The sequence below is a fragment of the Crotalus tigris genome, unplaced genomic scaffold (assembly GCF_016545835.1).
Source record: "Crotalus tigris isolate CLP2741 ecotype Arizona unplaced genomic scaffold, ASM1654583v1 scf7180000017987.690289119674:8195010, whole genome shotgun sequence".
NCBI lineage: Eukaryota > Metazoa > Chordata > Lepidosauria > Squamata > Viperidae > Crotalus > Crotalus tigris.
Window position 1 is genome coordinate 3600937 of NW_024096758.1, and position 13700 is coordinate 3614636.

Genomic DNA, 13700 nt, shown 5'->3' on the forward strand with positions numbered 1-13700 from the left:
GTCGCCACAGTAGAACCGACTGCAAGTTCCGCTCCGCTACCTGCCGGGCATGCGGTAAACAAGGGCACATTGCAGCTGTGTGCCTGGGCCGACGAAAGGCACAACCCCAAGAAGAACGCCTGAAGGGTACCAGATTCCCCAGCCAGAATAGGGTAGGTTTTTGCGCTTCGCGAAGAAGCATCTGTAGAACAGGCACACACAAGCCCATGAAGAAAAAGCTGTCACTCAACGTGAAGCTACAAGGGGTTCCATTATCTATGGAACTAGACACAGGGTCTGCCCTGTCCATCATTTCATTGCATACATTTAGGAAGATTTGTTCCAGAAGTGGGTCTAAGGCCAAGTTAAGGCCTTCTGATATTGTATTAACAGATTTTCAGAACTCAAGAGTGTGTGTTAAGGGGGAGGCCACCCTTAACGTGCAATACAAGAGTTTTGAAGGTCCACTAGACTTATTAGTAGTAGGGGGTGAACGAACGAGTCTCATAGGACTCGATTGGTTTGAGGCCCTGGGGATACACGTCACAGGACTCAATAGCTTACAAACACTCGACCTACAGGAAGTCTGCACAGAATTTGCAGATGTTTTCAGCCCCCAGCTGGGCACATTCAAAGGACCACCTGTGTCCTTAAAGCTAGACCCCACTGTCACTCCCATTAGGATTAAAGCAAGAAGGGTCCCTTTTGCTTTAAAAAGTAAGATTGACACTGAACTAGACAAACTAATCCAACAGGGAATCCTAGAACCTGTTGATTCCAGCCCGTGGGAGACCCCCATTGTCACGCCTCTAAAGGCAAATGGGGACATTCGCATTTGTGCTGATTACAAATGCACACTCAATAAGGCATTGCAGCAACATGCCTATCCTGTTCCTGTGGTCAGTCACATCCTGGCCTCTCTCAAGGGGGGGCGTGTTTTTGCAAAGCTTGACCTAGCTCAAGCATATCAACAGCTGCCTGTTGATGATGATGCTGCCATAGCTCAGACCATTGTGACCCACAGGGGAGCCTTTAAGGTAAAAAGGCTACAGTTTGGAGTGAATGTCGCTCCTGGGATTTTCCAAAGCGTAATGGAAAACACACTACGAGGTATACCAGGGGTCTGCCCCTACTTTGACGATGTCTTGATTGCAGGAGACTCCACACACATTCTAGCTGAAAGGCTTAGGGCTGTCCTGTTAAGATTCAGGAAATCAGGCCTCAAGCTCAGAAAAGACAAATGCCAGATTGGGGTGCCTTCTACTGAATTTCTGGGATTCAAAATTGATGCTGCTGGGATTCATCCTGCTGAATCCAAACTAACTGCTATTTTAGATGCACCCAGGCCAAAGTCTAAGGCCGAACTTCAGGCCTTTCTAGGCCTCCTGAATTTCTACAATTCTTTTCTTCCACATAAAGCTAGTGTAGCTGAGCCTCTTCACAGGCTACTAGACAAACAGGCTGTGTGGCTGTGGTCACAAGCGCATGAGGCTTGCTTTAAAGAAGTCAAGGCCTTGCTCACTTCTAACAGTGTTCTTGCACATTTCAACGAGTCTCTCCCTGTGTGCATCGCTTGTGATGCATCCCCCTACGGGGTTGGAGCTGTCCTGAGTCACCTCAGGTCTGATGGAACTCAGGTTCCTATTGCATACTACTCCAGAACATTGTCTTCTGCCGAGCGCAACTACGCTCAGATAGACAGGGAGGCTCTGGCTGTTGTTGCTGGAATTAAAAAATTCCACGATTTTCTATATGGCAGGCATTTCACGGTCTTCACTGACCATAAGCCTCTGCTGGGACTGTTTACCACACGTAAGCAGACTCCCCACATCATTTCCCCTAGAATGCTTAGGTGGTCTATTTTCTTGTCTGCATATGATTTTTCATTACTCCACAAGCCTGGGAAAGAAATGGGCCATGCTGATGGCCTCAGTAGATTGCCTCTGCCAGTAGTAGAAGCTGACCCGCGCCAGCTGTCAACATTCTATCGATCCAAGCCTTGCCCGAGCTCCCTCTTAGTGCCAGGGATGTTACCGCTGAAACAGGTACAGATCACACACTTTCACGTGTCCGCTCCTGGGTCCTGTCCGGGTGGCCTGAGCACTGCCCTAGTCCTGAGTTTCAGAGTTTCTGGTCCAAAAGGAACGAACTGTCCCTTTCTCAGGGTTGTCTGCTTTGGGGAAACAGAGTTGTCATTCCCACCTCAATGAGGACTAGGGTCTTAGAATCCCTCCACGAGGGTCATCCTGGCATTGTTCGTATGAAGGCTCTTGCACGAAGCCACTTGTGGTGGCCTGGTTTAGATAAAGATATTGAGGCTAGGTACACGCATGCCACCTGTGCCAACGATCTCGCCCAGAGATGCCCCAAGCTCCTGTGCATAGATGGGAGGAAACACAGTCCCCATGGTCTAGGGTGCACATTGACTACGCTGGGCCCTTTCAGGGCCAGTTCTTCTTGGTCCTTGTTGACAGCCATTCAAAATGGCTTGAGGTTGTGCCTGTCTCATCCACCACCACTGCAAAGACTATTCAGGTACTGAGGGGGATTTTTGCTGCACACGGGCTGCCAGATGTCATTGTGTCCGACAACGGCCCTCAATTCACCTCCTCCGAATTCCAAGCTTTCTTACAGGCAAACCTGATTCGTCATGCCACATCTGCGCCTTTTCACCCGTCCACCAACGGTATGGCTGAACGCATGGTGCGCATCGCAAAGGACGCCTTGAAGAGACTCACCTACGGGGACTGGCATCACAGGTTGGCTGACTTTCTCCTTTCTTATCGCACCACACCGTCCACTTCTACAGGGAGAAGTCCAGCTGAACTTCGTTGGGGCGCCAACTTACTACTAGACTTGACCGGTTGCATCCGGACAGACTGCCTTCATCTACCTCACATCCTAGGGCACCTAGACAACTGCCCCGGTTTGGGCTCGCAATTACGGGCCTGGTCATACATGGGTCCCCGCTTCTGTGTCCAGGATCACAGGTCCTCTCTCCTACGAGGTTGCCCTGGACAACGGTCGTGTCCTGCGTCGGCACATCGACCAACTTCGCTCTAGGCGAGACTTTTCTGCTGAAACTCCTGGATCTTTTCCAGGGGGGGAGGGGGACCCTTTGGAGCAAAGGGAAGGGCAAGAGCTACTGCCCATCTCCACTGAGGGAGCCACAAACGGCTCGTCCAAGGTTCTGCAATTGCTCCGAAAAGAAAGTCATGGAGCTTACCCACACAACAGGCACTCACGCCTACTCCAGCCAGGGAGTCACCCCGGGGGCATACTCACTTTCCACACACATCACACAGCACTCCAGTCACGGAGGATACCCGGGGGCATCCCAACAAATCATTCCCCGCAAGAGAGCTGGCACACAATCCCCAAGGTTGGCCTGACCTTACCCCAAATCCTACAGGGGGTCAAACATACACAGAGCTAGTCGAGGAACCAAGTCCCGACTACAACAACCCTAGCACAAATCAGGGAACACCTGAGTTTTGGGAAAGTACAGAAACCCACACGAGCCCGAACACAGAATGGGGTTCAGGGAATGGACAGCCTCCTGACAGGTCTTGGACTGACCTAGGAGGTTCTACAGAGACGCCCAGCAGCGGCTATCACTTCAAGGGGCCTGAGGGTCTACAGCTAGGTAGGTCAACCAGGTCACAAAGTAACAGAAGCCCTGGCCTGACGAGCCCGTGGGCAAGCAAGCAGGCCAGGCATCGGGGCACAGTCCTTGGAAGACACCAGGGCACAATAGAGAGAACAGGCTCACGCCTCCCTCCAGTCAGGGGACTTATGCCAGTAACCCAGAGCTAAGAAGGTCACAGAGAGCAAAGAAATCTCCTAAGTATCTAGAAGATTACATAACATTGCTGGCAAGGCAAAAGCCAGTAATCAGTGGGAGCACTGGGGAGCAAAATGTCATATAAAATAAATGTTGTATGTTGGTAGTAGTTTTAGCCCGGGGGAAAGGGGTGTTATGTCCCGAGCCTTTGCAAACGGCTCGGGCGTTTGCAGGCAGTCCCGGGCAGGTGCAAAGCTGCCCGGGACCAGACAGGCTGTCGCCAGCGCCGTGCGCATGCGCGGGTGCTGGCGCGGGAAAAGTAACCCATTTACCCGGGAGTTGCCTATATAAGAGGCTGCGAGGCGTTTGGGCGAGGCTGAAGCCATCTTCCTGTAAGCTGAACGCTGAATAAATGAAACTGAGAACTCCAGCTGCTTCTCGTGTCTGTTTTCCCGCCACGGACTCAACAGAAACCAACACTCTATTTCTTATACAGTACATTATTTGCTTTGTCCCAGAAGTACTGCAAAAAAAAATTTGCCAGCAATTTAGATTATCTTGATGCAATAATTTAATCTTTATTTTTTCTTATAACAATTATACATAAAAATCCTTGCTGGTTAAGATGTTTAATTGTCAGATTGCCTAACTTAGCAGCCATAGAAACCTCTATTATTTGCAAACATTTGATCTTAGTGATCAGAAATGCAGGGAAACACCTGTGGAAGGTGGGATATGGAAGAAGTGGGATATACATAAATCAAATAAATAAATTATAAAACGAAATGAATTCACATGCTTTATGAAAAATCCTGAGTTAGTCAAGCAGTTTGCAATTTGAAAAACTGTTAACAAAAGTGTACTTTATGAAAGAATAGTGTGTGTTATATTAGGAAACAGTGTGCATTACGTATGCATACTGGAAAAATGGAGTGCAATATTCTTCTATTCAGGAAGACTATGCATATAATCATAAGATGCATTTTTCCCTGATGAGTTTATAAATTGAATTCAGAAATAGAATTTAGAATCTGATCCTCATTGGTGTAAAAGGAAAATAAGAATCCCTAAAGTGCATTCCACTGAGAGTATTCCATTGATCTTGAATCTGGATAAACTCACTAAGACTGACATAATGAAGAGTTCACTCTTTTTAATTACATGGCAACATAATGTTTTGATCTTCTTTTAACCTTTCTTTGTAATCACTACTCACAGCAGGATTATAGCTTGACTTGCAAACAAATATTTGTAGTGACAACAACAGGTTGCAGCTGGTAGACTGCTTTTGATTCCCTTGACTTGACTGTTACAGTGAGAGTATAATCTGGGTTGGGTGGTGTTTATGAGAATGAAAAAGACTAAACACCAATTAGGATGGGAAAATGTTGAGAGCCAGATGTTTTGAGGCTGGGAAAAACAAATTGTCACTCTTAATAGAGTGCAAAATGGCTTCAGTTCTTCTGGTATGCACCATCTGGAAAGGGTTCAAGTTAAGCCTTGAATACATTGCAGCTTCTGCTGCTGTATTACACTTGTACCAAAGTGTGTGATCTTCCCAGTTTTGTTTATTGACCCTGCTACGTTCTTCCTATTTCATTTCGTCTCTTTCCTCCAAGGATAACCTCCCTTCCTGTAACTCTACTGCACCTTTTGTAGATGGGCCTCCCCTCCAACGTTTTCGCCCATTGTAATGTATATGGAAATGACCTTAAGAGATGAGCCACAGCCAGGGAACAGAGGGATAAGAGGCAGCTTAGCCTGCAGAAGCCATAGGGATGTGGCAAATGTCTCAGAAGGGTCCCTCTCTACAATTTCTTGGGCTGTAAAGGCAGCGGGGGGGGGGGGAATATACTTTCAGACTTGCAAGTTCATCTGGCGTGCTCCCTATCTGGACTCCCTCACTAGGCTGACCTTCCTTCCTTCCTTCCTTCCTTCCTTCCTTCCTTCCTTCCTTCCTTCCTTCCTTCCTTCCTTCCTTCCTTCCTTCCTTCCTTCAGTTTGTATGTTATGGAAATTAAAAAATGACTCTTTACTTTTATGTAATTATTTGACCTATTTGTAAGGTGCCACAGTACAAAAAAAAATTTCTCAGTGGCTGACATAGGAAAAAAAATAAAATGTAAAACAATCTCCACCCAACACCTCCCCCCCACCCCCGGCAGCACTGCAGACATAAAAAGAAAAGTAAAATATGTCCAGTCTCTCCAGTAGATACCAAATCAACCCAAAATAGCCATAGATGGTTTTACTCTATGGTTGCATTTTGCCCTGGTTGAGGGAGAGATGTCTTCCTACAGAAGAGCCAAGGAAGATCCCAGCTCCTAACCAGTACATTGACTACACATTGTATGATATAGAATGGTCTTATCGCATGACTCGTTTTGGGAAAAATGAGAAATTACCACTTCTAAGTTGGAATAGCTAAATAACAATTTAGGTTTCTCTATGGTAGGCTGAGAATAAAACCAAGATGACATAAGGAAAATATATATTTTTTAAAAAAGTTAATGAGGATAATGGCTAACAGGACTTTAACAATGCATGTTCATACAATGATTAGATGCATGAATGGGAACATATCCCAGAATGTAAGAATTTGCTTTCCTCCAGTTCAAGACCATTGGCCTGCCCAACCTTGTCCTGCCTTTACAGCATTTCAAATGCTTTTCGTCTTCCTGGCTTTTCCTTGAGATCTTACGGACTCAACCCTTTTCATGTGCTACATTTTTACTTGTTCATTTCCTTCAACTGGCAGATGCTTTGCCAAACCCCAGGCAGAGGAAAGTCTTTTCCATTTAAAAACCCCTTCAAGTTGAGCTGCACTACAAGATTACAAAGAACCCATGTTGTTTTCTTGACAAAAATATTTAAGCATTTTGACATTGTCTTTCCTTGGAATGTTTTTTGATTTCTCAGCCAGCCTGTAATCTTAAGATTTCCTGCTGGATGCTCATCTGAGTATTAGCCGAGCATGACTTTGTTTAGTTTCCAAGCCCAGACAAAGTTGGCCAGCTACTGCCACCTGCTGAGAGGCTTTCCCATTAACTGTTACCTTTAAACAAAACAGCAAAATCTAGATGCTGCTAGATATTGATCTTGGACCTTTCTCCAAGCAACACAAGTGAGAACTCTTACAAGTATAGCAAAAACTAGGAATTTAAAATAGACACGGTGCGGATATTCTTCTGAGGCTACCTCTCTCTCTCTTTCTACTTTCATTTTGTCCAGTGTGATTTAACAGTCAACACACTCATAGTAAATACCTGTGTGATGAAAGAGAAAAGTGCAAATAGTTCATTAAAGGGTGGTTGAAAGGCCAAAGAGCCTCTTCATGACAAATAATCCAAATACAAGATTGTAACATTCTGCAGGCTATAGATCTACTGGGTTCTGAAAGTCCATATAGGTATTTATGAACCCCTCAATCAGATAGGTTATCCTTGTTCTCCAAAATGAGCATCTCCTCCCACATCATTGCACCTAGCCATACACTCAGATAGATAGCAGTCTCTAACAAGATGCTGTCCAAATGGATCAAACTTCAGTGCTCTCATCCCCAGCCATCAGACAGAGGTTAAAAAGGACTGCTTGGTCAAGAAGAGACAGAATTAAGACCTTATATGGAAGCCTTTTGGATACCTTTCTCATCTGAGCAAGGTCAATATTAACAAGGAGAAGGGCTTCTATATCCTGTTAATAAAACCATTTTCCTGGAAAGTTGCACCTGGTCCCAATATGATTGCCTTCACAGCACCCAACCTCTTACATTGTGATGAACATTCATTTTGATGTGATTGTTTCTGGCTTTGTTTTTAACCTTGCTTATTTATTGGTTTATAGTCTTGTTGTCTTTTAATTATCTGCTTCAAAACACCATTGACATTTTTATTAGAAAGGTATTGTAAAATATAATAATAAATCAAACCATATAAAAAGCTGAATAAGCCAGGAAACGATATCCAGGATATTTTATTTGTCTTCAAATTTATGAGGACTCACCTGAAGTCATATAGAATCATAGAATTGAAAGTGGTCATCGTGTTCAATTCCCTTCACACTGCAGGATTCACGACTACACCATTCCTAATAGATGACTTTCCAGTCTCTATTTAAAATCTCCAGCAAAATGGAAGAAACCATTCCATGAGGTAACTATTCCACTAACAGACAGCTCTTAACTGTTCTTCCTAGTATCTGATCTACAGTCCTGAAATTTCATCCCATTAGTTTTAGTCTTAGGCTCTGGAGGAAATTAGAATAAGTTCAAGAATAAGTCTACAATATGACAGGTATTTGAAGACAGCTAACAATCCTCAACCTTCTCTTCTGCAATAATTATAATTATTATATATTCTTTATTTGTTAATTGATGACATGCTGCTTCTCTTGAAAAGACTCTGTTTAAAAATGTATTTTAAAAGTTAATACACATGCGCTGAACTCTTGAATGGATCCAGTGCATTCTTTACACCCTGAAAAGAAAGAGCACACTGCCCTTCTCTTCACTGTAACTGAAATGCTCTGTGAGTAGAAAGCAAAGTTGATGTCAAGAAAACTGTCAGTCAGTGTCTGGCATGCTGAAAAAACTGTAAGAGCAATCCATGTAGTCTATCATTTTTTCTCCCACCAGATAATTAAATGCTTTAAGGAATTCCACAGGCAAGTTTCTAACATACGTGACAATTAAACAACCAACCAAACAAAAACATTTATTTATTTATTTATGAGACTTATATACCGCTTTAAGTGCAAGCACTCTCTAAGCGGTGTACACCAGTAAGCAATGTATATATATATATTTACATTTCCCCCAACAATCTGGGTCCTCATTTTACCTACCACGGAAGGATGGAAGGCTGAGTCAACCTTGAGCCGGTGAGATTTGAACTGCTGACCTGCTGAACACAGTCAGCTAAAGTGGCCTGCAGTACTGTACTCTAACTGCTGCGCCACCAACATCTACTAAGACTAATTATAGTCTTAACAAAAATATATGTAAAAAAACTGAGATATTTAAAAACTAAAACCTCAATAAATTCAGCCTCATATATTTTATCTATATACCATTGAAGTCTCCCAGGTCCAGGATAAGGGTCCAGCATGTTGACAATTCAAAAAAGCATAGGGTTCTTCTCAGTGATGGGTATTCATCATCTCTGATAAAGATTATGTGACTTCCAGGCAAACCCAAACATTTTGTTTTTATTTTGAAAAACTCCCATGAGATCTTTCCTGGGAAAAAGAAATCCTAAAGCATTGAGTGCTACTTGAATTTTTGAGCCATTTCTCTTGATAATTAAAATTAAAATCTGTACTTTTATAGAAGAGCAACACAGACATGGTGTTGAGGAAGCTCAGGGCAGAAATAGGTACCTTGAATATCTGAGAAATGTGTCTTAGCATGCCAATTGTCTTCTTGTTGTCTCTCAATATTTTTGTAGACATTCCGATGGCCCATTGCAAGCAGCATTGATGTCAATGAGATGCTGGAGATTCAGGTGTTTAACTACAGCAAGGTCTTCTCCAACAGGTAAGTGATGCACAATGCCAACTAGAACTGCCTTTTTTTGCCTTAGGAAAATGATTGATGGAAGATAGCATTTCCACAGCCATTCTGATATTTTCAGCATTTTGTATCCATATATATTAAGTCTATTTATTTTACAACATCCTTCTTTAAGAGAAGTAGGAAGATATTTGTATATAGATCTTGAGCTATGGCATAATAAAAGTTTTGCTATACTGAGAGAGCCCAGAGACCTGGTGTGGCACAAATGCATTATGTGTGGTGAGTGGTTAGAATGCACTATTGCAGGCTAATTCTGCCAACTGCCAGCAGTTCGATTTTGACTGGCTCAAGGTTGACTCAGCCTTCTACCCTTCCGAGGTTGGTAAAATGAGGAGCCAGATTGCTGGGGGCAACATGCTGACTCTGTAAACTGCTTAGAGAAGACTGTAAAGTACTGTGAAGCGGTATGTAAGTCTAAGTACTATTGCTATTGCTGTTGTCTTCCAGCATGTCACTACCCATTTCCTATATTTCAATATTTGCTGCTTAAGCAGCTACTTTATCCTGTCTTATGCAGAGTGTACCATCCCTGACGAATAGTATCTGAGTATATATAATAAGGATTGGCACCTTCTAATAGCTGAAAAACTTAGCAAGGCTATCAATGGGTTTGTAAAACCTATCTTAGGCCTTTACTAGGCTTACAGTAAAATGTTTTTCCAGTCTCAATATCAAAAATTGTGCCACTATTTTTCAGCAGGCGTAACTGGAGGTAACTTTTAAGGCTGTACAGGTAGAGGTGGGAAGTGATCCTGGGCCCTTTCTCCACAGAACCGGTCCCTGGTGCAAATCTAATAACAACTTGTTTAAACAAAATGATTATTTAAGAACACATATTAAATAAATGTGATGGTGAATTTGACCAGTTTTCCACAGATATGCACAAGATTTCTAATATAGCACCAGGTGGTGAAACATGCAGGAGATTTGGTTAGAGCAAGGTTAATTGTGTAACCTTGGAACAATACTATTTCACCAACAGCACTAGACATTTTAACCTGAATTACACTGTTAATGCAATTTGGCTGTAAAGCTTTTGGAAACTCCATGGGTAACACATCAGAATAACTTATCAGTTATGTACATAACAGAATTGGAAGGGACCTTGGAGTCTTCTAGTCCAACCCCCTGCACAATCAGGAAACCCCATACCATTTCAGGAAAATGGTTGTCCAATCTCTTCTTAAAAACCTCCATGTTAGAACACCCACAATGTCTGGAGAAAAGTCATTCCACTGAATAATTGTTCTAACTTCAGGAATTTTTTCCTAATTCTAGGTTGCTTATCTCCTCAATTAGTTTCTATCCACTGCTTCTTGTCCTGTCTTGACATCCTCTTCTTTGTGACATCCCCTTAGATATTGGAACACTGCTTTAATATCACCCCTAGTCCTTCTTTTCATTAAACTAGAGATACCCAATTCCTGCGACCATTCTTCATATGTTTTAGCCTTCAGCCCCCTAATCATCTTTGTTGTTCTTCTCTGTACTCTTTCTAGAGTATCAACAACTTTTTTATATTGTGGCAATTAAAACTGGATGCAATATTCCTAGTGTGGCCTTATCAAGGCATTATAAAGGGGTATTACCACTTTGTGTGATCTTGATTCTATCCCTCTGTTAATGCAGCCTAGGACTGCATTGGCTTTTTTAGCTGCAGCACTCTGCTGGCTCATATTTAAGTGATTGTCCACTAGGACTCCAAGATCCCCCTCACAGTTACTACTATTGAACCAGGGACCACCTATTCTGTACCTGTGCATTTGATTTTTCTTGCCTAAATGTAGAACCTTATTGAATTTCAACAGGGTATTTATCCAGGTAGTTCCAAGTCTACTTCTAACTTATTTCTTAATTTGAATTCAAGCAGTTCTAGAAAATGAATCGAAACTGCCAAATTGAATCCTTTAAGGACTGTGACAAGGGTATAATTATATTTAAAGCCTCAGTCTACAACAAAAGACACATATTATTAAACTTGGTTAAATATGAGCTTGCACAGCAGGGATTATGCTGACACAAAGAGTCTGTAGCTTTAATGGGACCATGCAATATCACCCTGTTCCCAAAATTTATTTAAAACATGAAGGACTTGAAGACTTCTGGGAGTGATACCTCCTGATCTAAAGTTTCTTTTTTTTAGTTGAGACATTAAGAACTGATATTTCAATGGTATAGTATATACCTTGCTTGTTGTTAAGTGTTAGGTTCCATCTTCTCAGATCTCCAAGTTAACTGCATAGTATAAATGCTAGCATTTTATATGTATACCAATCAACTCAGTGGTAGTGGTTTTCAAAGTAGAAAAGGTTTCCATATTCATTACTGCTTGGTTCTTTTAACCTGTGATATAATGGGTTGAAGAGTTGAATCCTGAGACTTTCTGCATGTATACTGAGCATGAATTTTATCAATGGGTTATAGTTGAGCCAATAAAATGAGAGGTGAAATTACTTGAAGCAGCACAGACTGCAACCTAACAATTCCAAGTTGGACAGTCAGAGGTCTCGCTTGGTATAAGATGCCATCTACCATTACAGTTATTTTATTTTAAATTATAAAAATTGCTAGTTAAAATCATATTAGTAATATAAAAGAACAATGGGTAAAAAGACTTCCTTTATCAGTAGCTATTAAACAGTACATAATTCAGAGTGCTTTTTGTTTTATTATTTTACCACTGATCTTACTGTGCCTATAGGCTGTTCTCTTATAAGCTTATTGATTTAGGATGGGTATATTCCTTAAGATACTGTATCCATTTGCATACACGAGAAAGTTTTGCACATGCTTGTTGTAATATTTTGGATTTTTATAAATAACATTAGAAGGAAGGAAGAACAGGGTACTGTAGTCATACAAAAGGGCGGAAAACTTGCATTCTCAATTCTCTTCTATAGTGCTTTTTTTGTAAAAAAAAAAAAAAAAAGGTGCCAGAACTCACACACGTCATACAACCCGCCTTGCCTATCCTACAAGGTTCCATCCAAAAAAGGTGCCGAAACTCCGTTCTGGGCGTTCTATGACAATAAAAGCCCTGCTCCTCTAGCTTCAAAAAATGAATCAGGCATTATTTCCATAGTTTTAAGCATTTGCTGATACCTCATGTGTTCCAAAATCACCCAATTGTTTGGCAATCTCATACAATGAAAAATTGATAGACATCTTGGCTTGCGGGTAGCTAAAGTGAGGGCTATATGTATTATGGCATATTGTGCCTGTTAAGAAACTTCCGTTTTTGACATCCATCTGTATGTGACACCTATCTGTTTCACCACAGCAATTTTGGTCTCCTGGTCTGGTTGAAACTTGTTCTTATCTCCTATATTCCATTTTCAGCCTGTTAAAGTGCACAGTGCTGGACTCTTTTTTTTTTAAGCATCATGTTGATAGAATTCAAAAGATTCCCTGCTTTTAAATCTTAGGCTAAATCTTGGAAATAAACCATCTCACAAAGTATGTGCACTGGTGAACAGACAAATGCTAGATGGGAACGCTGTGCAGATGGAAAAGAATTGCTGATTAGAAGCTTCTCTTCAAAGGCCAAGTGCACTTCAAAGCTAATTTAGAGTTCAAACCCACACTTCAGCAATGTATGTCAGTCCAGAAATAATGTCCCCTGTGACTCCAGCTGGGAGCCTGGCAAGATAATTTTTTTTCTAGAAATACAAGATACCATTTTTACCATAAAATATAGCTATAGTATTTTATTTTCTAACACTGTGGGGGTGCCACATGTGAGTTGCAAAAATCCAACCAATAACTCAATGACAGGAAAGAGAATTGTCTGCATCTCTTTGCTGCAACCTGGTGATCATCCTAATTTTTGCAGCCCACGTCTTGCAGCTTTAATTACCAGAACCAGACTATCAAACATTCCCTAATGTTTGTTGATGTGTTGAAGTATAAAAAAAAATGTATATGGGATTAAATATGTCAGACACTGGGCAGAAGAGAGATCCAAATCTTACATAGTGTTTACAGAATGATGGTAGCAAATATAAATATATGCAAGAATTTTCAAAAGCTACTTTTCCCCCAACTCTCTCACCTCCCAACTAAGCAGATAAAAAAGAAATACTGAAATGCTGCATTACATCAATGAAAGATCTGGTCATTATTCATACAATATGCCAAATTTGACTAGTTTCAAATTTGATTAGGTTTTTTTTTTCAGTTAGTGCATTGTTTAAAACCCATCTCATTAAATATTTAATATGCTGTACAAGCCAAGAAAATGGTTTAATTTAATAACCCAGTTTATTGTGTTATAAAAAGCCACCCTATAAGTGAACTTTACTGTTCTCCTGTGTAGTTCAACACTCCAGATGACACTCGTGCTTTTAAAGCCACAAGAGCATTGAA

At 41.6% G+C, this 13700-nt stretch overlaps 1 protein-coding gene across 11 annotated transcripts in view; it reads left to right on the forward strand.

Annotated features, from left to right (window-relative positions):
* The window catches only part of OTOF (otoferlin), a 164728-nt gene that overhangs the window by 47116 nt on the left and 103912 nt on the right, over positions 1–13700 (forward strand). For 9 of the 11 annotated variants that reach the window (XM_039345990.1, XM_039346001.1, XM_039346000.1 and 6 more), the window contains exon 3: positions 9208–9296. The exons of the other annotated variants lie outside the window; for them this stretch is intronic. In XM_039345990.1, the coding sequence (XP_039201924.1) occupies positions 9208–9296 (89 nt within the window). The remainder of the gene's footprint in view (positions 1–9207; positions 9297–13700) is intronic. 11 annotated transcript variants of the gene reach the window in all.